Genomic DNA, 26,842 nt, shown 5'->3' on the forward strand with positions numbered 1-26,842 from the left:
TTGGTACATGATGTAATGATAAGTAAGACTAGTAAATGGCAGTCACTCATAAGAGATACGCGTGGACTGCAAGTTGACACCTGCACTCAATCTGTACAAATGTTTTGATACAACTTTGGTAAGCTACAAAGCCGCACCGCTTGATGGAACGCAGAACATTACGGCTACCGTAGTCAGGCAGACTGTGCTTCAACATACGGTTATTATTATGGTGTGTGTATAAGGACCCCAAAATGGCACCTATTAGAAAATATTTTATCTGGTGTTTTGTTTTGCAATATCTTACCAACTTTTTTTACCTATTGGTAGCTGCTGATGTGTATTTGGGATCTGCATAAGTCTCCAAAATTTGCACGCGTCCGCCATTGTCCGTGCAGTAGTCGATAAGCTTATTCTCTCTCTATCCTCTTGTTATGGGGCATTCATCCTCCACTGTTTTTTTCTATTTCTGACATAAAGTAGCGTGCAGTTCTAACTTATATCTGTCAGTAGACTCAACGGAAGCGCAAAAAACTACCGGTACAACAAAGATGACGGGGACAAGACGCTGTCAAAGTTGAATGGTTATGTGGTCAAAATGTTATATTTGACCAAATAACCATCATTACATTTTAGGTAGACCACAAGGAAGTGTTTTAAAAGTAGAACAAATATATATGTAATATATCCCCTCTAATGCGTCTATAATGCGGTGCGCCTTTTGAATGAAAATAGACTTGAAAAGACACGCTCATCGGCAGTGGGCCTTATAATCTGGTGTGCCCTACGGTCCTAAAATACGGTACATAAATAAGACGTAAATTCACTGTAGACAATTGTTCAGGCTGGCGTGGAGGACCTACAAAGGCAGCAGCGGGAAGATCGTGAAAGAATCCGGGCCCTGGAGAAGCAGCTCAATGCTATGGATGTTCGTCATCGGCAGGGCATTGATGGGCTGCGGCGGGAGGTGGCAACTTCAAGGGGATGCTGTGACGGCATCGACAACCTCAGAAACCGCATCACAGATACCGAGCGCAAGATCAGCACAGCGGCCGAGAACTTTGATATTCTTCAAAACCGCCTCAACAATGTGCTCAGAGGAGGAAGTAGCAGCGGTGATAAGGACGGAGGCTTCAGAGGCGGGGAGATTGGTGCCGGGGGTAGCCTTGGTGGTGGCAGAGGGGATGTGGTTGTAACACAAGATAAACTGAATAACTTACTGAAGGATTTGGAACGGCGGGTCAATAACACTATGGAGCAAACGGAGCAAAGCTGTGAATACCTGGAAAATGATTTGAAGGACTACTTCCATAAAGACCTCGCTGACCTCAGGACTGTGTTCCTGGACCGCTTCGACGATCAGGCCTTCAGGATCGCAGATGTGGAGCTGGACGTGGGGCTTGTAAAGCAGAGAGTGGCCGAGCATGATAAGACACTATCAAAGCTGGAAAACACTACCTTCCTCCTGAACAGGGAGCTGAAGGAGTGTGGCTGTGGAGAATTGGTGGGAAAAGGAGGAGGAAATACCATCAATGATGGTGGAACAGGTGACACTGGTGTTGGCAGAGGTGACACAGGGGGTGGCAGAGGTGGCACTGGTGGTGGTACTGGTGGTGGCAGAGGTGAAACTGCCGATGGCAGAGGTGGCAGTGGTGGTGGCAGAAGTGACACAGGTGGAGACAGAGGTGACACAGGTGGAGACAGAGGTGACACAGGTGGAGACAGAGGTGACACAGGTGGAGGCAGAGGTGGCACAGTTGGAGGCAGAGGTGGCACTGGTGCAGGTGGCAAAGAAGGTGTGACAATAGGAGGAGGAGAAGTATCATCTGAGCTCGGAGGAGAAAGAGATAATTCCACAAAGAAATCATTGGAGTGGAGAGTGGTCGCCAACGAGGATCAGATCAGACATTTCAACACGAGAATCAAAGATCTATCGGTGTCTGGAGACACTCTTAATGACAAGGTAAATACAACCTTTATTTTGAACTACTGAACATTAAAGGATTTCTGCTTTTAGTTCCTTCATGGGCAAAAAGATTATATTGCGACATATTTTGCAGCCTATTGTGATAACGATAAATATCACAAACTATTATTTAGCATATAAATGATACTTGAACCATTTCAAAACGGTTTAGAAAGGCTCCTAATTTGGATGTATGCAGTAACATATTGCATCATTTCTGGTTTTATAATTTTTTCAAAATTATTATTAATCTACTTGGTAATTAATAGTTGGTTACTTTATGTTGTAACATGGTTCTATCTACACATCTGTTAAAAAGTAATAAGCACTTGTTCTTCTATTGTTTGGATTCTAGACTTTAGTTTTGGGCAATACTACAAATTGATCCAATACCAAGTAGTTGCAGCGCCAGTGTTGATCATACCAGTGCTAATGCTAATACTTCACATTTTCAAGATCATTGAATGATCACATTTTTATCACAATCATATACGGACCAAAACAAGGGATTGCATTGTACTAATATCAATCACATATTAGTATTATGTCTGTATTCTCTCTTACAACATACAATATGTTGAGCAAAATAACTAAACAAAAGAAAAAACATTGACTCTGCTTTTGCCCTCAAAGTCCTCCTGTGTCCAACAATAACAAAAAGGTAAAAAAAAAAGACAAATATTTTGTCATAGTAAAAAATATTATTCTAATCACTGTAGTTTTTACCATATGCTGATACTATACTTGGCATCATAGATGTCAATATTTGTACCGATTTGCCCATCTCTGATTACTACATTCAAGAGCTTTTGTTAAGAGGTTAGCATGATTTCTTGTATCCTTTTACGGTGTGTAGTGTAGCATGTTTAGCTATTCATGTTTAGCTATGCAACTCTTGCTTACTTTTGTGCTTACTATTATATTTTGCCTTATAAACTGTTGATGTTGCTTTGGTTGGTTGAATTTTTGTGCAACCTTTTTTTGGGGCAAGCAAATTTAAGATTTTTTTTACGGCAAAATGTCACATCTTCCTCTTCTTATAAGTTAGAATGCAAATATCTAATGTACAATTACAAAATGGTGTGCCCAATAAACAACTAATGTAGTAAAATACAAGTATTTACAGTATCTTCAAAGTCAGGCAGACCTTAGGCAGTAACAATTGACTAATTACTGTCGGGACCTCGCATGGCTGCGGTAGTTGTGACCCCAAGATGCAGGAAACAGGAGAACGACGTGCAGGTAAGAGTTTTTATTATACTCAAACAAGGAGGAGAAGTCATGCATCCAGCGTAAGGTCCCTAACATAGTCAACCCTCGAGCACTGAGGAACAGGCGAGGCAGGCATAAATAACAGCTTTCTTGGTATTCGCAATGTTGTGACGGTGCCAATTCACACCAGTTAAGGAAATCCCCACAAATTATGTGCATCCTTGCAACTTTGTCCAATCCCTGAAAGTTCCCCTCACAATTTTGTTCAATCAAATTTGTCCCTCAGCAGCACTCAAATGCACACGCCATAGACATACACTGCATTTTAGTATTGGCAAAATTATAATCTTTATAAAGTTAGACATACAGACATAAATTGGACTTTGTATAAAATCATTTTCAAAAAACTAAACAGATGAAACAGATGATATTTAACTATTGTAGATAATTCTGCCATATTTACTGTGATGCTTTTGCTCATTTGTTGATCAATATGCATTGTCCTAATCAAATAAAGTTATTCAATATGGAGCTTCACATGGGAAGTAAAACTTCTGGATAGAATAAAATACTTTATGTAAACAAAAATTTAATAATAATAATACATTAAGTCCAGCATTGGAGATCGATAAAGTACAAACTTATTTCTTCTGTCTTTAATACAATACTCCTGTAAATAAAAATGTAGCATTGGGAGGTCTCTATAGTTTAGTGAGTGGATAAGTGCAGGCGTTTCCACTGTTGGGAACCACATCTTTAGCGACGTGCAGAGCGACCACTTTAGTGATCGTTCTCCACTGTGCTTCTTTCTTATGGTACCTTTTGTAAATGAGTCTCTACAGTAAGCTCCTTTTTAGCGGGAGTTTGTTTGTTGTTATCTTCTTGTTCGCTATGTAAAGAGTTGCATTTCCCCCACTCAGTTGAATACTTGTTTCAGATGCTGGAATAAGTTTTTTGTGCTATAGCCTTTTTTTAAACCACGTTTGCAGCATGGAGTCATTTGTTCCATGCCTGTTGCCGCAAAACCAAACCACTGACAACACTATTCTTTTTTTTTTTAGAACAAACGTCTTGCTCTTGTATGCGTTAGCATTAGCCATGTTGTGCTGTGTGTGTGAATTTCCCTCAGGGAATAAGGAAGAGGGTAGAAGCTCCTGGGTGCACAAATATGCCGGAGCAAGAAGACAAAAACATTGATTTTTATGTTTTAAATTGTCTGCAACAAAACCTTGAATTCATCGATAAAGTTGATTTATCGCCTATGCCTATATAAATCTTTAGCAACACACAGACATCCTCACTTTCTTGTTTACATTGACAGAGATGCGAACATGTGATGAAAAAAATCATAGCCATATATCGCCCTCAACTAGATGTGGATCGGATCGGGGCTGATATTTAGCATTTTTTTTAACTGTTCGGCGATCAGCTAAATAGCTGCAGATGAGCATGTGAAAGATTCCTTCAAAAGGGAGGCATGCTCTGGGAGACAGAATTACATTTCAATATTCCTTGTTATATACATGCCGGACGGAGATGGGTTCGTGAATTCCAGGAGCGCGGAGGCATGTTTTGCCAAAACACCGGCTCAAATTTCAGAGCAAGCTTAACAAGCATGTCATGTATATACCAATCCTCAACACCGTGACGGAAAATAAACGTAAGTTTCTTTAATGTACCATTATCACTGGAGGACTAGAGGAAAATGAATGGGTACACGCGTACAAACCAAGCAGGATGACACAAGTAACTAACCGCTAAAGCTAAATCGGATCGGGATCAGGGGCCAGAAATGTTTATCGGGACACCCCTGATTTCAAGAGTTTGCAAAACTTCGTAGCGAAATTCAAGTGCTGGACATAAATGAAAGTTGAAGTAGTACACAATAAAATTTGCTGTGCATAAAATCCTGTCTGACTGCGCTAACAAAAAAGTCCTAGAATAATAGCTTACATATTGACTGATATTATTTTGTAGTATTAAAAAAAAATGTATGCAATTTTCAAGTTTGCGAGTTGCAATAGAAATACACCTCCACTTTCAAAATGTTTAATGTTGAAGAGAAAAAATAAAGTCAATTTGTATTTTGTAACAGATTTGAGACATTTTCAATATTTAAGTACAGATAGAATCAACTCGAATATGGTTCAATAATTGTTTGGCCCTGCGACCTAAAGTGCCGGACTGAATTCGACACGCCTGAAAGTCTTGAGTTAAAACGGTGCATCTCTTTGGTCGTCATCATGTTGCGCTACCTAAACTTGGAGCATGGATATATGCCAACATGTTGATGTACACATTTAGCCCAATTGAGTTCAGCTCCAATTTAAGCACAATCAAATGTCATTACCCCTGATAGTTACTCCTGATAGTTACTGTATGTAATTGTAATAATAAGTGTCAATAGATTTAGTCTCAGATCTCCAAATAAACGTAACTCGCAAACAAAAGATGACATGAATATTAACATGAATTCATTCCATCATTTAGGTAGTGGACCTGAGCCATGACGTCCGTAAGATTAAGGCTTTGACTGGTGATCACGGTGAACATTTCAACCGTATCGTGACAGAGGTGGATTTGCTCGGGCAAGACTGTTTTCTCTGTGGGACGGTGGAAGATGAATTACGGAAGCTGCAGAACCAATCCAAGGATGAACTGGGCCGTCTGCAGAACCACTTGAACAGACTCCAGCTTAGTATGGACTCTGGGGGTGCCTGCAACCAGATCTGCTCCCACTTACAGGATGAAGTTCGCCTTCTGCGAGAGGATGTCGCACGGTGCACCAGTCAATGTAAGAGGCTTTCATCAGAGTGCTAAGTCACACAAATAAAATGTACTTACCGGTAACTAAAAATACTAAACCCAAAACCAGTTAAGTTGGCACGTTGTGTAATTCATAAATAAAAACAGAATACAATGATTTGCAAATCCTTTTCAACTTATATTCAATTGAATAGACTGCAAAGACAAGATATTTAATGTTCGAAATGAGAAACTTTTTTTGTTGCAAATAATCATTAACTTAGAATTTAATGGCAGCAACACATTGCAAAAAAATTGGCACTGGGGCATTTTTACCACTGTGTTACATGGGCATTTTTACCACTGTGTTACATGGCCTTTCCTTTTAGCAACACTTTGGGAACTGAGGAGACCAATTTTTTAAGCTTTCCAGGTGGAATTATTTCCCATTCTTGCTTGATGTACAGTTTAAGTTGTTAAACAGTCTGCAGTGTCCGTTGTGGTATTTTAGACTTCATAATGCGCCACACATTTTCAATGGGAGACAGGTCTGGACTACAGGCAGGCCAGTCTAGTACTTGCACTCTTTTACTATGAAGCCACGCTGTTGTAACACGTGGTTTGGCATTGTCTTGCTGAAATAAGCAGGGGCGTCCATGATTATGTTGCTTGTATGGCAACATATGTTGCTCCAAAACCTGTATGTACCTTTCAGCATTAATGGTGCCTTCACAGATGTGTAAGTTACCCATGCCTTGGGCACTAATACACCTCCATGCCATCACAGATGCTGGCTTTTGAACTTTGCGCCTATAACAATCCGGATGGTTCTTTTCCTCCTTGGTCCAGAGGACACAACGTCCACAGTTTCCAAAAACAATTTGAAATGTGGACTCCTCAGACCACAGAACACTTTTCCACTTTGCATCAGTCCATCTTAGAAGAGCTCGGGCCCAGAAAAGCCGGCAGCGTTTCTGGGTGTTGTTGATAAATGGCTTTGGCTTTGCATAGTAGAGTTTTAACTTGCACTTACAGATGTAGCAACAAACCGTAGTTACTGACAGTGGTTTTCTGAAGTGTTCCTGAGCCCATGTGGTGATATTCTTTACACACTGATGTTGCTTTTTGATGCAGTACCGCCTGAGGGATCGAAGGTCCGTAATATCATCGTTTACGTGCTGTGATTTCTCCAGATTCTCTGAACCTTTTGATGATATTACAGACCGTAGATGGTGAAATCCCTAAATTCCTTGCAATAGCTCGTTGAGAAATGTTGTTCTTAATTTGTTCGACAATTTGCTCAGGCATTTGTTCACAAAGTGGTGATGCTCGCCCCATCCTTGTTTGTGAATGACTGAGCATTTCATGGAAGCTGCTTTTATACCCAATCATGGCACCCACCTATTCCCAATTAGCCTGTTCACCTGTGGGATGTTCCAAATAAGTGTTTGATGAGCATTTCTCAACTTTCTCAGTCTTTTTTGCCACTTGCGCCAGCTTTTTTGAAACATGTTGTAGGCATCGAATTCCAAATGAGCTAATATTTGCAAAAAATAACAACGTTTTCCAGTTAGAACATTAAGTATATTGTCTTTGCAGTCTATTCAATTGAATATAGGTTGAAAAGGATTTGCAAATCATTGTATTCTGTTTTTATTTACCATTTACACAACGTGCCAACTTCACTGGTTTTGGGGTTTATACTATCAGGAATTTCTACGTGTGTCACAATACATTGCGATACAAATGCTTACCTCGCTTCCAGGTTTCCCTAATGTATCTTTGGTGTTGGGGAAATGTCGTAGTTGCACCTCCTCGCTGCATATGTGTGTGTCATCTGTAGGGATGGGAATCGACAGGATTTTCACGATTCTGTTTGCATTTTTGATTCGACTTAACGATTCGGTAACTCAACAATTCTCTTTCCGATTCTCACTTTCATAAAAGGATAATAAGCAGTGTGATTAGTATCAACTTTGTTTAGTTTAGATGTGGATGTAAAAACACAACAGTGAGGCCTTGAGAGGCCTACAGCCTCGGTAAAGTGCAAGGGTCTGACGTTTCCCCTGTAAAACATAATTTTGAAATAAATGCCTCCGCTTTAAATGTTCCCGCATGACAGATGTACTGCTATGAAAAGCAAGGACTCTTGCCAATTGAGCAAGTTATTTGTGTTTGTGATGTGTTTAGGGTAAAGTTTCCTTAATTGTCATATTTTTGCTGCTGTTCATTGGTCATTTTGGTTTCGGAAAAATACAAACGATGACGTCACCGACTGTTATTGACAAATGAATTTGTCTGCAACAAATTGTATCAGACATTGTTGACGAATTGTTGCACCCCTAATGTAAATTGTCCTTTGGCATGAATGTGAGTGTAAACGCCTGTTTGAATATATGTCCTGTAATCGGCTGATGAACAGTCAGGGGTGTACCTCATTGGTTAACCACCACCACCCACTACAGTCGACTGAGATCGACTCCAGCCAACAAATGACCCTAAACAAGATAAGTGGTATCGCAAATGAATGAATATAAATGTATATTGGAAGCACAAAGTAGCTAAAGGATAATACATTCTAAGTAACAGTCAGGTTGTCGGCCGAGGACATCAAGTTGACTTCTTTGAGAGTTTTGATCAAACGACCACTGTTTTACAATACAGAAAGTGTGCAGTCAGCAATTCCCTGCCTAACTGTTTAATTAAAAAATTAAGAAATGTTCAAAGCACCTAAAAGAGTTGATAAGAAGGTAAATGTTTTTGATGTGACTTGTTTGCGTATTCAGCTTCTTCTCCACTGTTTAGGTGGTGGTTCTGGTAGCAGCGGTTCGACTAGTGCAAATGGAGCTGCAGATGGACATGGTTTGGATGCAGAGAGGCCTTTAGATGGTCACAGTGTGATCGGAGGCTCCATGAACAACAACCAGTTGAAGACGCTGCAGGGTGAACTGTCTGAGGTCATCCTGACGTTCAGTTCCATAAACGACACCCTTAAGGGTTTAGAACACACTGTTCACAAACATGGCAGCGTCATCACCGACCTGGGTGAGCTCATTTTCATCATTGTCTTCAATCTCTGGTTTTCCTTCTCCCCAAATCATGCAGCTTGATCATTTTCCCCTGACAGGAAACACCAAGGATAAGATTATTTCTGAACTGGACAAAATCCAACAGGAGGTGACGGAACACATCGAGGACAATCGGGACCGGTTGAATGGGATGGACAGGGATGTCCGACGTTTTGAGAGCACGTTGCTAGTGGAGATGGGAGACTGCAAGAGATCAAGTGATGGGCTCGAGAAGAGGCTATCCAAACTTGAGGGTGTCTGTGGAAGGATGGATGGAGTCTATGACTCAATCCACAAGATCAAGGAAGGTATGAACTTTACTGCAATGCTATAGTCATTGTGTTATAGTCATTCTGAACTAACTAGTACAAATAGTTGTGACTATCCATTCTCTCTCCCCTCTTAAGGCACTGGCTTTATTGCTCTATTAATTATAATCAACAGTCATCATCGATATGTATTTACCTTTGTGGTGGCAGGGGTGTGCCCGAAACATAAAAATGGCGTAATTGTATAATTTCCATTATTAACTATGACGCATGTATTTAAAAAAAAAGTTAAACAATGTTGTACATTTAACTCTTTAGCCAAAGCATGCTAGCTAAACACTTGTCATGATGATGATGACTGTGATCATTTTGGTCACAATAATCGTGATATAAAATTCACATATTGTTACATCACTATTCTGTATTGTAGCACACATCATTTCAATGGACACTATTTAACTTTGCAAGGCAGACAACTAGACACTATGTAAAGCCTGTGTGTAAATCCATTTTGTCTGGTAAAAATACAACCACTTTGAAGCGTCTTCTGCAGGCTAATCATCAGGAAAGTTACACAATAGTAATTAGGCCTTAACCATTATTTCCAAATGACTCATACTGTAATTAATTACTGTTACTATAAAAGACAGTAGAGAAGAAGCAAGACTGCTTACTCTACCACTACTTTTGTTGTACACATAGGTGAGTGAGCGTGCCTGCCAATCTAGAATAAAACAAGTTTGTCATTTTCATGTGACCATTTTAGTCATGTACCTATTATTTAGTTGAAATATTGAAAACAAAAAATGCTAAATTTCAGCTAAAACAATAACACACAATAAGGTTTAGTGTGAAATGTACATAATAAAATATTGATGGAGTGCAGGGCTTGTTGTGATAATTAATAAAAGTGCTTTCAAGACAACTTCAAAGATGTGTTATCGGTTATAATTTTAATTTTAGTCGACAACATTTTCGATTAAAATGTTGAGAAATTTCGTAGACTAAAACTAAATTAATTTAGAAGACTAAAATATGACTAAAACTAAAATACATTTTCGTCAAAAGACTATAACTAAAACTAAATTAAAAACAGCTGTCAAAATTAACACTGCTCTCTCGCCATTCTTCCATACTTGTTAGTGCCATTGATGTACAGTACTCCTCACAAATGATCTCTTTTGTTAATCCACAAGAATTTTTCTTTTTTGCCATGCTGGTCTGTTGGCTTGTTCAAACTCTTATTGAGTTAGCAAAATGGACACAATGTGTCAATATGGGAAAAACAAAGGCACACACACTGAGGCGCTGAGACATGACTAGAAAGGTAGAACGTTAGTGGAAGGCTGTGCCTCTGTTACAATGACAAGCCCTGATTTTTGCCTGGCAGGCATGTAAAATGAATGACTGAATGGAGCATTCGTACACAGACATGGTTTGCACAAAGAGGCATACTAGGCTCGATTTGCAAGTTTGGAAATTCAATAAGTTCACAAATAGGGAGCTTCGTAAATCGAGGTTCCACTGTAAATTTAAAGAGAAATTGTTTTGTTATTATTATTTATTTGTTTCAACATATCTTTTTTTGTTACATGACATAATTTTGCTCTATTCTAAAAATATATATACAGTTGTGGTCAAAACAACCCAACATATTGTCATGGTTGTCTTGAGTTTCCAATCATTTCTACAACTTTTTTTTGTGATAGAGTGATTGGAGCACATACTTTTTTGTCACAAAAAACATTCATGAAGTTTGGTTCTTTTATGAATTTATTATGGGTCTACTGAAAATTTGACCAAATCTGCTGAGTCAAAAGTATACATACAACAATGTTAATATTTGGTTACATGTCCCTTGGCAAGTTTCACTGCAATAAGGCATTTTTGGTAGCCATCCACAAGATTCTGGTTGAATTTTTGACCACTCCTCTTGACAAAATTAGTGCCGTTCAGCTAAATTTGTTGGTTTTCTGACATGGACTTGTTTCTTCAGCATTGTCCACATGTTCTCAATGGGGTTTAAGTCAGGACTTCGGGAAGTTCATTCTAAAACCTTAATTCTAGCCTCATATAGCCATTCCTTTACCACTTTTGACGTGTGTTTGGGGTCATTGTCCTGTTGGAACACCCAACTGCACCCAAGACCCCACCTCCGGGCTGATGATTTTAGGTTGTCCTGAAGAATTTGGAGGTAATCCTTCTTTTTCATTATCCCATTTACTCTCTGTAAAGCACCAGTTTCATTGGCAGCAAAACAGGCCCAGAGCATAATACTACCACCACCATGCTTGACGGTAGGCTTGGGATTAAAGGCCTCACCTTTTCTCCTCCAAACATATTGCTGGGTATTGTGGCCAAACAGCTCGTTTTTTGTTTCATCTGACCACAGAACTTTCCTCCAGAAAGTATTATCATTGTCCATGTGATCAGCAGCAAACTTTAGACGAGCCTTAAGGTGTCGCTTCTGGAGCAAGGGCTTCCTTCTTGCATGGTAGCCTCTCAGTACATGGCGATGCAAAACACGCTTGACTGTGGACACTGACACCTGTGTTCCAGCAGCTTCCAATTCATTGCAGACCTGGGGCCGTACTTATCAAGCTTCTTAGAGTGCCATTTTACACTTAAGTCCTGAGAATTTGCGAAATTTAGTCCTACTCTCAAACTTAAGAATAAAAGCTTTTTATCAACTTTCTTAAGTCTAAGAATCACTCCTACTCTCCACGATATTTAAGAGACCTTCAGAGGTGTCTTAAGTGGTTAGGAGTTGCCAGCAGGGGATGGCACTGAGGCGAGAGAGACGTGCGCGAACGTCCTTAAGGATGTCCTGGATTTGTTTGATGACGAGCAGCTGATCAAACGGTATCGTTAACAGACCGGGTATTATTTTTGTCACAGATTTAATAATTTTCGATTCCTTGTTGATTTCTGCATGTGGCTGCAGTGGGCTAGTATACATAGAGCCACCCACACCAGTTTCAAATTAGTTGCCTAATTAATGAATTGGAAAGAAAATGTTATGAGAGTAGCGTATGTGTGTGGCCGTGAGGTGAGTGACGTCAGTGAGTGTGTGGGCGAGAGAAGAGAGGGAGCGGTAGCGTGATTGCCGGCGGGGACTAGTTTGTTTTGTATTATTTTGTAGTTTATTGTCAAAATATACACTCCCATTGTCCACCTAAATATTTCTAAGATATTTCTTTATTCTTAGACAAGGGATTCCCTTCCGTGATTGGTCATTTCTATGGACACAGAAATTACGTCACCTAAAATTCCGTTTACGGCACATAGTAATGTCGTAATTCAGAGTGTGACACTTAAGATTCAGTCCTACACTTCGCTGAAAGTGTGAGTAAGACGCTTGATAACTAACTTTTAAGTGCAGCTTTCAGCGAAGAATTTATTTACTCTTAAGTCAACTCTTAGCAGACTTCTTAGGAGTAATTCTAAGAAGCTTAATAAGTACGGCCCCTGCTTTTTGGTGGTTCTCGGTTGACTCTTGATCATCCTGACCAATTTTCTCTCAGCAGCAGGTGATAGCTTGCATTTTCTTCCTGATCGTGGCAGTGACCAAACTGTGCCATGCACTTTATACTTACGAACAATTGTCTGCACAGTTGCTCTTGGGACCTTAAGCTGCTTTGAAATGGCTCCAAGTGACTTTCCTGACTTGTTCAAGTCAATGATTTGTTTTTTCAGATCTGTGCTGAGTTCCTTTGACTTTCCCATTGTCGCGTTTGTAACCGAGTGTAATGACTGCATCACATGAGCCCTCTTTAAATGGGTTTAGAGAAGTCAACAGGTGTCGTCAATCATAATCACTCACATGAATTTAAGAGGCCGTGCCATGTAGCTAATTTGATTTGATTGTAACTTTTCTACATCACCAAAATTGATAATGTATGTTGCTGTTTGACCCAGCAAATTTTATCATATTTTCAGTAGACCCATAATAAATTCATAAAAGAACCAAACTTCATGAATGTTTTTTTGTGACAAACAAGAATGTGCTCCAATCACTCTATCACAAAAAATAAGAGTTGTAGAAATTATTAGAAACTTAAGACAGCCATGACATTATGTCCTTCACAAGTGTATGTAAACTTTTGACCACGACTGTATGTTTGTTTTATTACTACAATGTAACCCAAGATACACTTTCTACATCTCTGATGCAATTACATTATTTGTCTGCCCACCCTGAATGATGGAATTTAGTTTGGCAGTTAGGTAAACAGTCCTCTAAATTAGAGATGAAAAACTTCCAACTTGAGGTTGTTTATTGATAATGTACGGTAAAGGCCAAAAGTTTGGACCGACCTTCCCATTCACAACACAACTGATGGTCCTAACCCCATTGTTATTATTATTATTATTTTATTTTATTTTTTTTAATAATGTCCTGCCCAGCTTCTCGGGCAAATCATATAGCAGATGTAGATGCCCATATCGGCTGTTCAGATTTACTTTACAAAAGAGAAGTGTAGAATACTTCTCTTGTTGCCTTACTTGTATTTTGACTTTATTAAATGTATTTATATTATCATTTGGTGCAGCCGGGCCGGAGCAGGAGGGGATAGAAAGAGAGAAAAAGGAAGACAGAGGGGGGAACTGTGGGGACAAGAGGGGGATTAGACAGAGAGACAAAAACAACAACAGCAAACAACAACAACAACAACAACAACAGAGCAACATCAGCAAATACGACATGTATAAATATGATGGTAAAAGTAATAGCAAATAAGCAGTTAGCGAAAGTAAAAAAAAAATACAGAAATGACAATGACCATTATTACACTAAAAATGGAGCAATATGAATACCAATAGAAATAGTGCTATTGATAATAAACAATACCAATACTTTACCTTTATTATCAACAATACAATTGTTCAAATGCAACAATACATATACGTAATGATAACTTGAGATACGAAAGAATGCAGAAAAATGGAGGGGAAGAAAGAGAAGCAACCTACATTAACCTTGTAGATTGTTATAGTATAATAGGTTAAGCTTTGTCAGTGTGCCATGTGTTATACCCAGTTTACCCTAGGGCAACAACGTTAATATATGTTTGATGAAACGTGATTATGTGCATGAGTGTATGTGTGCATATGTACTTGTATATGTACATTATGTGTATATGTGTGCTTGTACAGTGAATGTATATGTACAGTATGTGTATATGTGTGTACAGCGAATGTATATGTACAGTACGTGTATACAGTATGTGTGTTTGAACAGTGAATGTATATGTACAGTATGTGTATATGTGTGTTTGTACAGTGAATGTATATGTACAGTATATGTATGTGTGTGTTTGTACAGTGAATGTATATGTACAGTATGTGTATATGTATGTTTTTACAGTGAATGTATATGTACAGTATGTGTATACAGTATGTTTGTATAATGAATGTGCCTGTGGATGTACGAACTTTGAGTGTGTAAATATGTACTGTATTTATTTGTATATGTATGTGGGAGCGTAGGTACCTATGTATGTCTGTATGTATGTGTGTGAGTATATGTGAATTTGCATGTACAATACATTTGACTCCCAGTGTGTGCGGGAGCCAGAGTACGGCCCCAGCCTCCCCGAGAGCCCATCCCACAAACAGTAGGTGTGGTGCCCAGGGAACCAGGGGCCACCGCCCCCACGCAGCCAAGCCGGACAGCGACAGGAACCCCAGAGCCTGGCCCACCGCGCCGCCCACAAGGGCCAGCAGCAGGCCGCAGACAGACGCACCCGGCAGAGGACAAGGCACGAGAAAAGCAGGGGGCAGCCAGACCCCAAGCCAGCGAGAGACCACACCCCACACGGACAGAAAGGCGGGACGCCCCGCCCGAGGGGCCCGGAGACCCCCCGCAACCGGACGGGAAGACCGCCCCCGCCCCACCGGCAACAGGGCCCCCACGAGCCCCCCCCACCCCCGGAGAGCGCGGCGAGGCCAGCCCACGGCAACCCCACCCAAGCCGGCCGCCACAGGACCACCCAGCACGGGGCCACAGGAACCACCCACCCCACCCGCAGGGACCCCAACGATGGAGATGGAACAACCAGCAACCGCCCCGCAGAGTTCCCCCCTGAGGTAGGGGAATAAATAAATAAAATAAATAAATACATAATAATAATAATAATAATATTAATAAAATATATTTAAAAAAATAAGAATAAATAAATAATTAAATCTATTTATTAAAAAAAAAAAGAATTAAAAGAAGATCACAGACATGCTGACACACAAAGCCGCTACCCCAACAACTGGCCGACTCGCAGCACCTCGGAATACCCTGCAGCACCAAGCTACCACAGTAGACGCAGGGACCAGACCCAGCAGGCCCCAACCAAGACGGGCACCCGGAAGGGATGGACGGTGGGACCCAGGAGCTCCAGACACGCAGTCCGGATGCAGTAGCCTGAGGCGCCGACCCCCACCCGACAGGCAGGCCCCGAATGTACCCCCAGAAATATACATACATATATATATATACATACACATAAACATACACATGTACACATACACACACATACACATATATATACATACATACATACACACACACACATACACCTACATATACACAGTTTGTCAGCCCCGACAACGACCACGCGCGCGCGCTGCCACCAGTCACAACATCAGCCACCCCCCTGCACCAGACCCAGCAGCCACGGGCGCCCACACCACAAACAAACGGCAGCAGAAACAGCAGCCACAACACCCCCAGACAGCCAGCACCACCCAATCAAATCAAAGCGATCAAAAAAAAAACGCGACCGGCAACCACACGCCAACAGGATCACAGAGACCAGCCAGCGCCAGCCCGCAAGCAAGCCCAAACGCCAACACGCAAACAAGAGACACCAACACCCCCCCCCCCACCAAAAGACCCCACCACCCCAACCCAAACCCGCACAAACACACCACCGCCCAAACAACCGAGACACAGTATCCAGACCACCATTGTTAAAGCAAGCAATTCCACTAATCAACGCTGATAAGGCACACCTGTGAAGTGAAAACCATTTCAGATGACTACCTCTTGAAGCTCATCGAGAGAATGACAAGAGTGTGCAGTAATCAAAGCAAAGAGTGGCTATTTTGAAGAAACTAGAATATAAAACAGGTTTTCAGTTATTTCACCTTTTTTTGTTAAGTAAATAACTCCACATGTGTTCATTCATAATTTTGATGCCTTCAGTGACAATCTACAATGTAAATAGTCGTGAAAATAAAGAAAATTAATTGAATGAGAAGGTGTCCAAATATTTGGCCTGTACTGTATGTAATTAATAATTCAATAAAATTAAAAGATTGACAAACAAACCTCGCCTAGCTTAATGCTAACATTAGCCACTGGAAAAGCTGCAAGTATTATTCCTCTACCACTAAAACTCTCTCTGTATGAAAACAAAACAGTACAAAAACAAGCGTTTATGACGATGAATCTTGTCTTACCTTTGCTGTTTTCTCTACATAATTTTGTTTCATACAAATTTAATTCTGCTTTTATGTTAAGTCCACAATCAATTTCCTTATGGTAGATCTATAGGCCTGGTTTCCCATTAAGAGCCTAAATAAAACGACAACTAAAATATTCTGGTTTAAATAATCCACACTAATTTAGTTACTTTCTGAAATGTCACTTAATTTCAGATTAACTAGTTCCAAATTAAAGAGATTTAGACTAAGGGAATCAACAACAACTAAGATCATGTTTTGGAAGCCGAATTAAATTAAGGATGCATGGAAGAAAATGTTCAATCAGTACAACTCAATGGGCTGAGTGGTTAATATGTTGGCTGCACATTCAGGCGGTCGAGGGTTTCAAACTCTGCTTCCATTTACCATGCCGGTTAATCCAGAAAGATCTTTTTTCGTAGTCTATTAACAACATTGAGGGACCTGATGTGATCTTTTCTCAGTTTACATATTGCTTTGCAGACTTTGTTCACTATTTTACAGACTGATGATTTACTCACGGCTCATAAATTCATTGTGTCACCATTTAGGGTTCCACTTGCCAAAAAGATGGCCTAGGCCTTCAGTGATGTCCTACTTAGTCCGACTTTACCTCAGTATTTTAGTTTACAATAGAGACATTTCTGGTGTATTTAGTTTGTTAAACCATTTTGTTTCCCAATGTAAAAGAGCAGTAAATGAATTATTATACTTACAATTAATTCTGGCCCTCTGATTTTCCTTGATGTCTTGTATTTCTTTGTCTGAATGGATGTGAAATGGTCTTATATTAAAGTATATGGTTTTAAAATTTCTTAAATTTGACTTGTTGAAACCTGCAGAGATCCTGATTATAATCTACTTCATATTTTTATACCAATAGCCTCCATGTAGACCAGGGCTATTCACTACATAATGAAGAGGGCCGCACTTTCAAGAGCCCAAGATCTCAGGGGCCGTACATCAAAATGTGGATGTTTCTTTAGAAAGTGCCTTCACAGGTTATATTCCTTTGAGACTGTGTTTACTTATTCATTATTCTGCCCGTGCTACTCTTTTCCAGCGTGTGCAGCTAAACAGATAGTTAACAGCATGAAGAAACAAAAGCTAAATCTAGTTGATGATTGATGTTCCTTCTTTTGAATTATTGTTCTTTTCTTCCTCAGTTTTATTTCTTTTTACGTCTTCCTTTATTTAGGTTTGTAAGACTGAAATAATAAACATTACAAAAGTAAAACGTCTATTGGGTATTTTACATAAATAACATCCATTGTGTATGTTACATAAATAAAATAGAAGGTTTAGTGTTAATACACACAGCAAACATTGCACACATGTGGTTTAACACAATTAAGCCTAAGGTATAGCTTTATCACCCTCTGCTGGTCAAATGCAGTGCTACATACATTTAACCAGTTTTGATCGCCAGAGTTAAACAGACAAAAACAACATGACCACAAATACTAAAGACATCACAAAGTCCGCCAGTTTAATACATTCATACTTTGTTGTCCAGTCGCTGTTAAGAGACCAATTTTCGCGATTTATTTAGATTTTATTCAGGGGTTGATAGTGCCATCTTCTTTTACACACCCACTGTTGCTTCATTGTGACACATATGCTTCACCGTTTCCCCTGCGGGGTGGCTGGAGTACTAAATACATGATAACCCTGTTTCGAAGGGTTTCATCAGGCCTATTTGGGTGTTGTTCGGCAGGCCAAATTAAAAGCTTTAGCAGGCCGCCAGTTGAATAAGCCTGGTGTAGACCTTTACAATTTACATTAACCAAAAAAATTTGTTTATTTGGATTTTTCAACTTACTGTCCTCTTTTTCTTTTGTGATTTCCAGGACTCAACCAACATGTATCTAGTTTATGGACTTGTGTTTCGGGTCTAAACAACTCAATAATCCAACACGGAGGTATTCTGGACTTTGTTCAGAAGAACCAGGATGATGTCCAGATCCGAATGAAGAACCTCAACTTCAGCTTGAATGGCATATTGAAAGACTTGCAGAGCTTTTCCGACAATGGACTCACAGGTAAGAGTCTATTTTCTACTTCTTAAAGTCAATCTGTGTACAACAAGGATCAATAAAGTACAGTCTACCAAACAATCAATAGAAGTAGGAAGTGCAGACTGATTGAGGCACATGTGATTAAAGGCTATATAAATAAACTTTGATTGATTGTGTGTATGTAAATTGTATCATATATGTATATAATATATTAGTATTATATATATATATATATATATATATATATATATATATATATATATATATATATATATATATATATATATATATATATATATATATATATATGTACGTTTGTATATATATATATATATATATATATATATATATATATATATATATATATATGTACGTTTGTATATATATATATATATATATATATATATATATATATATATATATATATATATATATATATATACATATATATATATATATATATATATATATATATATATATATATATATATATATATATATATATATATATATATACACTACCGTTCAAAAGTTTGGGGTCACATTGAAATGTCCTTATTTTTGAAGGAAAAGCACTGTACTTTTCAATGAAGATAACTTTAAACTAGTCGTAACTTTAAAGAAATACACTCTATACATTGCTTATGTGGTAAATGACTATTCTAGCTGCAAATGTCTGGTTTTTGGTGCAATATCTACATAGGTGTATAGAGGCCCATTTCCAGAAACTATCACTCCAGTGTTCTAATGGTACAATGTGTTTGCTCATTGGCTCAGAAGGCTAATTGATGATTAGAAAACCCTTGTGCAATCATGTTCACACATCTGAAAACAGTTTAGCTCGTTACAGAAGCTACAAAACTGACCTTCCTTTGAGCAGATTGAGTTTCTGGAGCATCACATTTGTGAGGTCAATTAAACGCTCAAAATGGCCAGAAAAAGAGAATTTTCATCTGAAACTCGACAGTCTATTCTTGTTCTTAGAAATGAAGGCTATTCCACAAAATTGTTTGGGTGACCCCAAACTTTTGAACGGTAGTATATGTATATATATATATATATATATATATATATATATATATATATATATATATATATATATATATATATATATATATATATATATATGTATATATATATATATATATATATATATATATATATATATATATATATATATATATATATATATATATATATATATATATATATATACAAACGTACATACATATATATATATATATATATATATATATATATATATATATATATATATATATATATATATATACAGGACTGTCTCAGCAAATTTGAATATTGTGATAAAGTTCTTTATTTTCTGTAATGCAATTAAAAAAACAAAAATGTCATACATTCTGGATTCATTACACATCAACTGAAATATTGCAAGCCTTTTATTATTTTAAATATTGCTGATTATGGCATACAGCTTAAGAAAACTCAAAAACCTCATCTCAAAAAATTAGAATATTTCCTCAGACCAAGTAAAAAAAAAAGATTTATAACAGCAAAACAAAATCAAACATTTGAAAATGTCAATTAATGCACTCAGTACTTGGTTGGGAATCCTTTTGCACGGATTACTGCATCAATGCAGCGTGGCATGGAGGCAATCAGCCTGTGGCATTGCTGAGGTGTTATGGATGCCCAGGATGTTTCAATAGCGGCCTTTAGCTCATTTGCATTATTGGTTCTGGTGTCTTTCAGCTTCTTCTTCACAATACCCCACAAATTCTCTATAGGGTTCAGGTCAGGGGAGTTGGCAGGCCAATCGAGGACAGTAATGCCATGGTCAGTACACCAGTTACTTGTGGTTTTGGCACTGTGGGCAGGTGCCAGATCATGTTGGAAAATGAAATCATCATCTCCATAGAGCTTTTCAACAGATGGAAGCATGTAGTGCTCTTAAATCTCTAGAAGCGTCTGACTTGGGCTATGGAAAAGAAGCACTGGACAGTTGCAGAGTGGTCCAGAGTCCTGTTTTCAGACGAAAGCAAGTTTTGTATTTCATTTGGAAGTCAAGGCGCTTGAGTCTGGAGGAAGGCTGGAGAGGAGCAAAATTCAAGTTGCTTGAAATCCAGTGTGAAGTTCCCACAGTCAGCAATGGTTTTGGGAGCCATGTCAGCTGCTGGTGTTGGTCCACTGTGTTTCATCAAGTCCAGAGTCAATGCAGCTGTGTACCAAGAAATTTTAGAGCACTACATGCTTCTATCTGTTGAAAAGCTCCATGGAGATGATGATTTCATTTTCCAGCATGATCTGGCACCTGCCCACAGTGCCAAAACCACCAGTAACTGGTGTACTGACCATGGCATTACTGTCCTCGATTGGCCTGCCAACTCCCCTGACCTGAACTCCATTTAAGGGGTTATATATGTATAAATATATATTAGGGGTGTGGGAAAAAATGTATTCGAATTCGAATCGCGATTCTCACGTTGTGCGATTCAGAATAGATTCTCATTTTTAAAAAATCGATTTTTTATTATTATTTTATTTTAAAAAAATGTTTTCATTTATTTATTTTATTTTAATTTTTTAATTAATCAATTCAACAAAACAATACACAGCAATACCATAACAACGCAATCCAATTCCGAAACCAAACCCAACCCAGCAACACTCAGAACTGCAATAAACAGAGCAATTGAGAGGAGACACAAACACGACACAGAACAAAACAAAAGTAGTGAAACAAAAATGAATATTATCAACAACAGTATCAATATTAGTTACAATTTCAACATAGCAGTGATTAAAAATCCCTCATTGACATTATCATTAGACATTTATAAAAAATAAAAATAAATGAAAAATAGTGTCACAGTGGCTTACACTTGCATCGCATCTCATAAGCTTGACAACACACTGTGTCCAATATTTTCACAAAGATAAAATAAGTCATATTTTTGGTTCATTTAATAGTTAAAACAAATGTATATTATTGCAATCAGTTGATAAAACATTGTCATTTACAATTATAAAAGCTTTTTACAAAAATCTACTACTCTGCTTGCATGTCAGCAGACTGAGGTAGATCCTGCTGAAATCCTATGTATTGTATGTAACCCCAAGAATCGATATTGAATCGAATCGTGGGACACACAAAGATTCGCAGCCCTAATATATATATATATATATATATATATATATATATACAGTATATATATATATATATACATATATATATATATATATATATATATATATATACATATATATATACATACATATATATATATATATATATATATATATATATATATATATATATATATATATATATATATATATATATATATATATATATATATATATATATATATATATATATATATATATATATATATATAGTTGCAAGAAAAAGTATATGAACCCTTTGGGATTACTTGGATTTTTGCATAAATTGGGCATAAAATGTGTTCTGATCTTCATCAAAGTCACAACAATAAACAAACACAGTTTGATTAAACTAAAACCGCACAAAAATGTTACATTCTCATTTTGTATTGTACACAACATGTAAACATTGATTGTTCAGGGTGGAAAAAGTATGTGAACCCCTAAGCTAATGACTTCTCTAATAGTCATTTGGAGCCAGGAGTCAGTTAACTTGGAGTCCAACCAGTGTGATGAAATTGCAGATGTTGGTTAAAGCTGCCCTGCCAAATAAAAACAAACCAGTTTTGAGTTTGCTATTCTCAAGAAGTATTGCCTGATGTTAACAGTTGCGTCGCTCAAAAGCGCTCTCTGAAAACCTACGATCAAGAATTGTTGACTTACATGAAGCTGGAAAAAGTTACAAAAGTATCTCCAAAAGCTTTGACGTTCATGTATCCACCGTAAGACAGACTGTCTACAAACGGAGAAAGTTTAGCACTGTTGTTACTCTCCCTCGGCGTGGTCCACCTGTAAAGAGCACAGCGCAGAATGCTCAATGAAGTGAGTTAGAGTTAGAGTTTGAGTTTATTTCGAACATGCAAGCATACAACAGGATACATCACAATTTCCAGTTTCTCTTTTCAACATGTTCGAAAAGGAGTAGGAAGAAGCAGAGCTTATTTAATCCTACCCCTTTTCTTTACATAACAATTGCTGAAACTTTTTTATTCACTTCCTGTTCTCAATTTATTCACAATAAACTCCATAGGTAATCACAATAAAAATAAATAAATAAATAATAGTAAGAATTTAATAATAATAATTGGTGAAGAAAGTCATATTTAATATGATGAGATAAGTAAGATTGCTTTAAGAATGAATGAATGGATGGATGAAATAAATTGAGAATGTTTGTCATGGTTCTTCTTCTTTGTACTTTGTAAACACTTTAAGTTTGAAGAGTTTCTTGAAGTGGATCATATTAGTACATTGTTTGATTGCTTTGCTTAATCCATTCCATAATTTAATTCCACATATTGATATACTGAAGGTCTTAAGTGTTGTATGTGCGTACAAATGTTTTAAATTACATTTTTCTCTAAGATTATATTTCTCCTCTTTTGTTGAGAAGAATTGTTGTATATTCTTGGGTAGCAGGTTATAGTTTGCTTTGTGCATAATTTTAGATGTTTTCAAATTCACTATGTCGTGGAATTTCAGTATCTTTGATTCAATAAATAAAGGATTTGTATGTTCTCTATATCCAACATTATGTATTATTCTAACTGATCTTTTTTGTAACACCGTTAATGAATGAAGTGTACTTTTGTAATTATTTCCCCATATTTCTACACAGTAGCTCAGATATGGTAACACTAGTGAGCAGTATAGAATATGAAGTGATTTTTTGTCTAGAACATGTTTTGCTTTATTCATTATTGACGTGTTTCTTGCTACTTTATGTTGTATATTTTTACGTGAGATTTCCAGTTCAATTTATCATCAATCATTATACCTAGAAATTTGGTTTCATTTACTCTTTCAATTTCTATTCCGTCTATTTGTATTTGTGTTTGACTTTCTCTTCTACTATTACCAAATAGCAATATTTTAGTTTTACTAAGATTCAAAGATAGTCTGTTTTTGTCAAACCATCTTTTTAATTTGTTAATTTCTTCTGTTATTATTTGTATTATCTCCTGTGTGTTCTCTCCTGAACAAAACGCTGTTGTATCATCCGCAAATAATACTAACTTTAAATCTTTTGTAACTTTACAAATGTCATTTATATAGAGATTGAATAATTTAGGTCCTAATATTGATCCCTGAGGTACACCACAGGATATATTTAGCGTTGTAGACATGTGTTCGCCTAGCTTCACGTATTGTTTCCTATTCGTTAGCCTTTCTCTTTTGCGTCCTTTCTCATTGACAGGAAGTGACGATAAATGTAAAAGAAAAATAATCATAGAGTGCTAAAGACTTCTGGCACATGCTAACATTTTTGTTGACCAGTCAACAATAAGGAATACATGAAACAAGAATGGAGTTCATGGAGGGACACTATGGAGGAAGCCACTGCTGTCAAAGAAAAACATTGCAGCACGTTTGAAGTTTGCAAAAGAGCACCTAGATGTCCCACATGGGGCGGCGTGGCGAAGTTGGTAGAGTGGCCGTGCCAGCAATCGGAGGGTTGCTGGTTACTGGGGTTCAATCCCCACCTTCTACCATCCTAGTCACGTCCGTTGTGTCCTTGGGCAAGACACTTCACCCTTGCTCCTGATGGCTGCTGGTTAGCGCCTTGCATGGCAGCTCCCGCCATCAGTGTGTGAATGTGTGTGTGAATGGGTGAATGTGGAAATACTGTCAAAGCGCTTTGAGTACCTTGAAGGTAGAAAAGCGCTATACAAGTATAACCCATTTATCATTTATCATTATAACACTACTGGCAAAATATTCTGTGGACAAATGAAACCAAAATTGAGTTGTTTGGAAGAAACACACAACACTATGCGTGGACGTAAAAAAAGGCACAGCACACCAACATCAAAACCTCATCCCAACGGTGAAATGTGGTGGAAAGGGCATCATGGTTTGGGGTTGCGTTGCTGTCTCAGGGCCTGGACGTATTGCTTTCATCGACAGAAAAATAAATTCCCGATTGTATCAAAACATATTACAGGAAAACTTAAGACCATCTGTCTGCCAACTGAAGCTCAAGAGAGGATGGGTGATGTAACAGGACAATGACCCAAAGTGTAAAAAGTAAATCAACAACATAATGGCTTCAACATAAGAAAATACAACTTCTGAAGTGGCCCAGTCAGAGTCCTGGCCTCAACCCAATTGAGATGCTGTGGCATGACCTCAAAAGAGCAATTCACACCAGACATCCCTAGCATATTGCTGAACTGAAACAGTTTTGTAAATAGGAATGGTCCAAAATACCTGCAGACCATTGCGCAGGTCTAATCTGCAACTACAGGAAACATTTTGTTGAGGTTATTGTTGCCAAGCTTGGGTTAACCAGTTATAAAATTCAAAGGTTCACATACTTTTTCCACCCTGCAAGGTGAATGTTTATATGTTGTGTTTAATAACAAATGAGAACATAATTTTTTTGTGCAGTATTAGTTCAAGCAGACTGTGTTTGTTTATTGTTGTGACTTTGATGAAGATCAGAACACATTTTATGTCCAATTTATGCAAAAATCCAAGTAATCCCAAAGGTGTACGAAAAGATAGAAAGACTGTGAGCAGATGAGCAGTCAATCAGTGGGTTGACACAGGCAGACAATAAATCACACTCAAGTCAAATTTACAGTTTAGTGTTCCAGCAACCTAACATACATGTGGGTTTTTGGATTAGGGGTGGTAACAGTTGTACACAGACAACATGCAAACATTCCATGAGAGCATCTTGCTGTGAAGCAATTGTGCTAACCACTCAACTACCGTGCCGCCCCCTGGTTAACCAGTGTCAAACATATGGAATTTGATGGCCAGCTGTTAGAGCTATGAATCATTTAGCGAATTGGAAACAACATCCGTGACACGCTACTTCACGTCGTCATCTTGTGATGGATGTCATGCTGTTCTGACTCGCCAAGTCAAACGGAACTAAAATAGCTGTAATTTGCTGTGCTCTGGGGAAAGGCCATCTCCAACGACTGCCCTTTTGGTGGGTAACCTGTTAAGTCATGGGTCCCCAAACTGGTTTAAATGTAACTTAGATATTGGGTTTAACTATGTAAAGCGCTTTAAGTCACTAGAGAAAAGCGCTATATAAATATAATTCACACTTCACAAACTACGGATCTGGCCCGCAAGCGCCCGCTTATCTTTTTAAATTATCATTTTTCAAAATCTGTCCTTTCTAATCCATTTTCTACTGCTTGATACTCTTGGTGTCTCCAAGTTACTGAGGCAAATCATATTGTCTAAAAATGCATTTTCCCATCGATAACGTGACATCATCGCACTCGCGCCGCAGTGTCGAGCGAGCGCGCGGCAAGTGCGCGATCTTTCAGTCAATTAGAGCGCGAAGAATATATATATATATATTTGTATATATATATATATATATATATATGTATATATATATATATATATATATATGTATATATATATATATGTATATATATATATATATATATACATATATATATATATATATATATATATACTGTATATCGCCCGACACTGTGGCGCGAGTGCGATGATGTCACGTTATCGATGGGAAAATGCATTTTTAGACAATATATATGTATATATATATATATATATATATATATATATATATATATATATATATATGTATACAGCCCGGCCCCCGGCCAAATTGTTTTAACCCAATGCGGCCCCCGAGTCAAAAAGTTTGGGGACCCCTGATGTAGACGGTAAAAAGGGTGGGGGGACCCCCGTGTGTAGGGCCAAGATTTAGCATTCACCAGGACCACGTGCTCGGTCCTGTCAGTTAGGTAGGAATGGAACCAGTGAAGGGCAATGTCAGAGTGGCTGATGAAGTGCTGGAGACGGTGGAGGAGAATGTTGTGGTCAATGGTCTTAAACTCAGCAGATAGGTCGAGAAGAATGAGGAGGGATGTGGAACTAGAGTCAGAGGCCATCAGCAGATCACTGGTGTATCTGATGAGAAATGTTTCTGTGCTGTGGGAGGGGCGGAAACCAGATTGGTTTGATTGAGGTGATTTGATTTGAGGT

At 38.1% G+C, this 26,842-nt stretch overlaps 1 protein-coding gene across 2 annotated transcripts in view; it reads left to right on the top strand.

The window, feature by feature from the left end:
• LOC133636092 (EMILIN-1-A-like) overlaps positions 1-26,842 on the top strand; it is a 96,451-nt gene that overhangs the window by 51,285 nt on the left and 18,324 nt on the right. For both annotated transcript variants that reach the window (XM_062029744.1, XM_062029753.1), the window contains 5 exons: positions 824-1,942; positions 5,648-5,951; positions 8,708-8,947; positions 9,030-9,278; positions 18,551-18,742. In XM_062029744.1, the coding sequence (XP_061885728.1) occupies positions 824-1,942; positions 5,648-5,951; positions 8,708-8,947; positions 9,030-9,278; positions 18,551-18,742 (2,104 nt within the window). The remainder of the gene's footprint in view (positions 1-823; positions 1,943-5,647; positions 5,952-8,707; positions 8,948-9,029; positions 9,279-18,550; positions 18,743-26,842) is intronic.

Source organism: Entelurus aequoreus, linkage group LG02 (genome assembly GCF_033978785.1).
Source record: "Entelurus aequoreus isolate RoL-2023_Sb linkage group LG02, RoL_Eaeq_v1.1, whole genome shotgun sequence".
NCBI lineage: Eukaryota > Metazoa > Chordata > Actinopteri > Syngnathiformes > Syngnathidae > Entelurus > Entelurus aequoreus.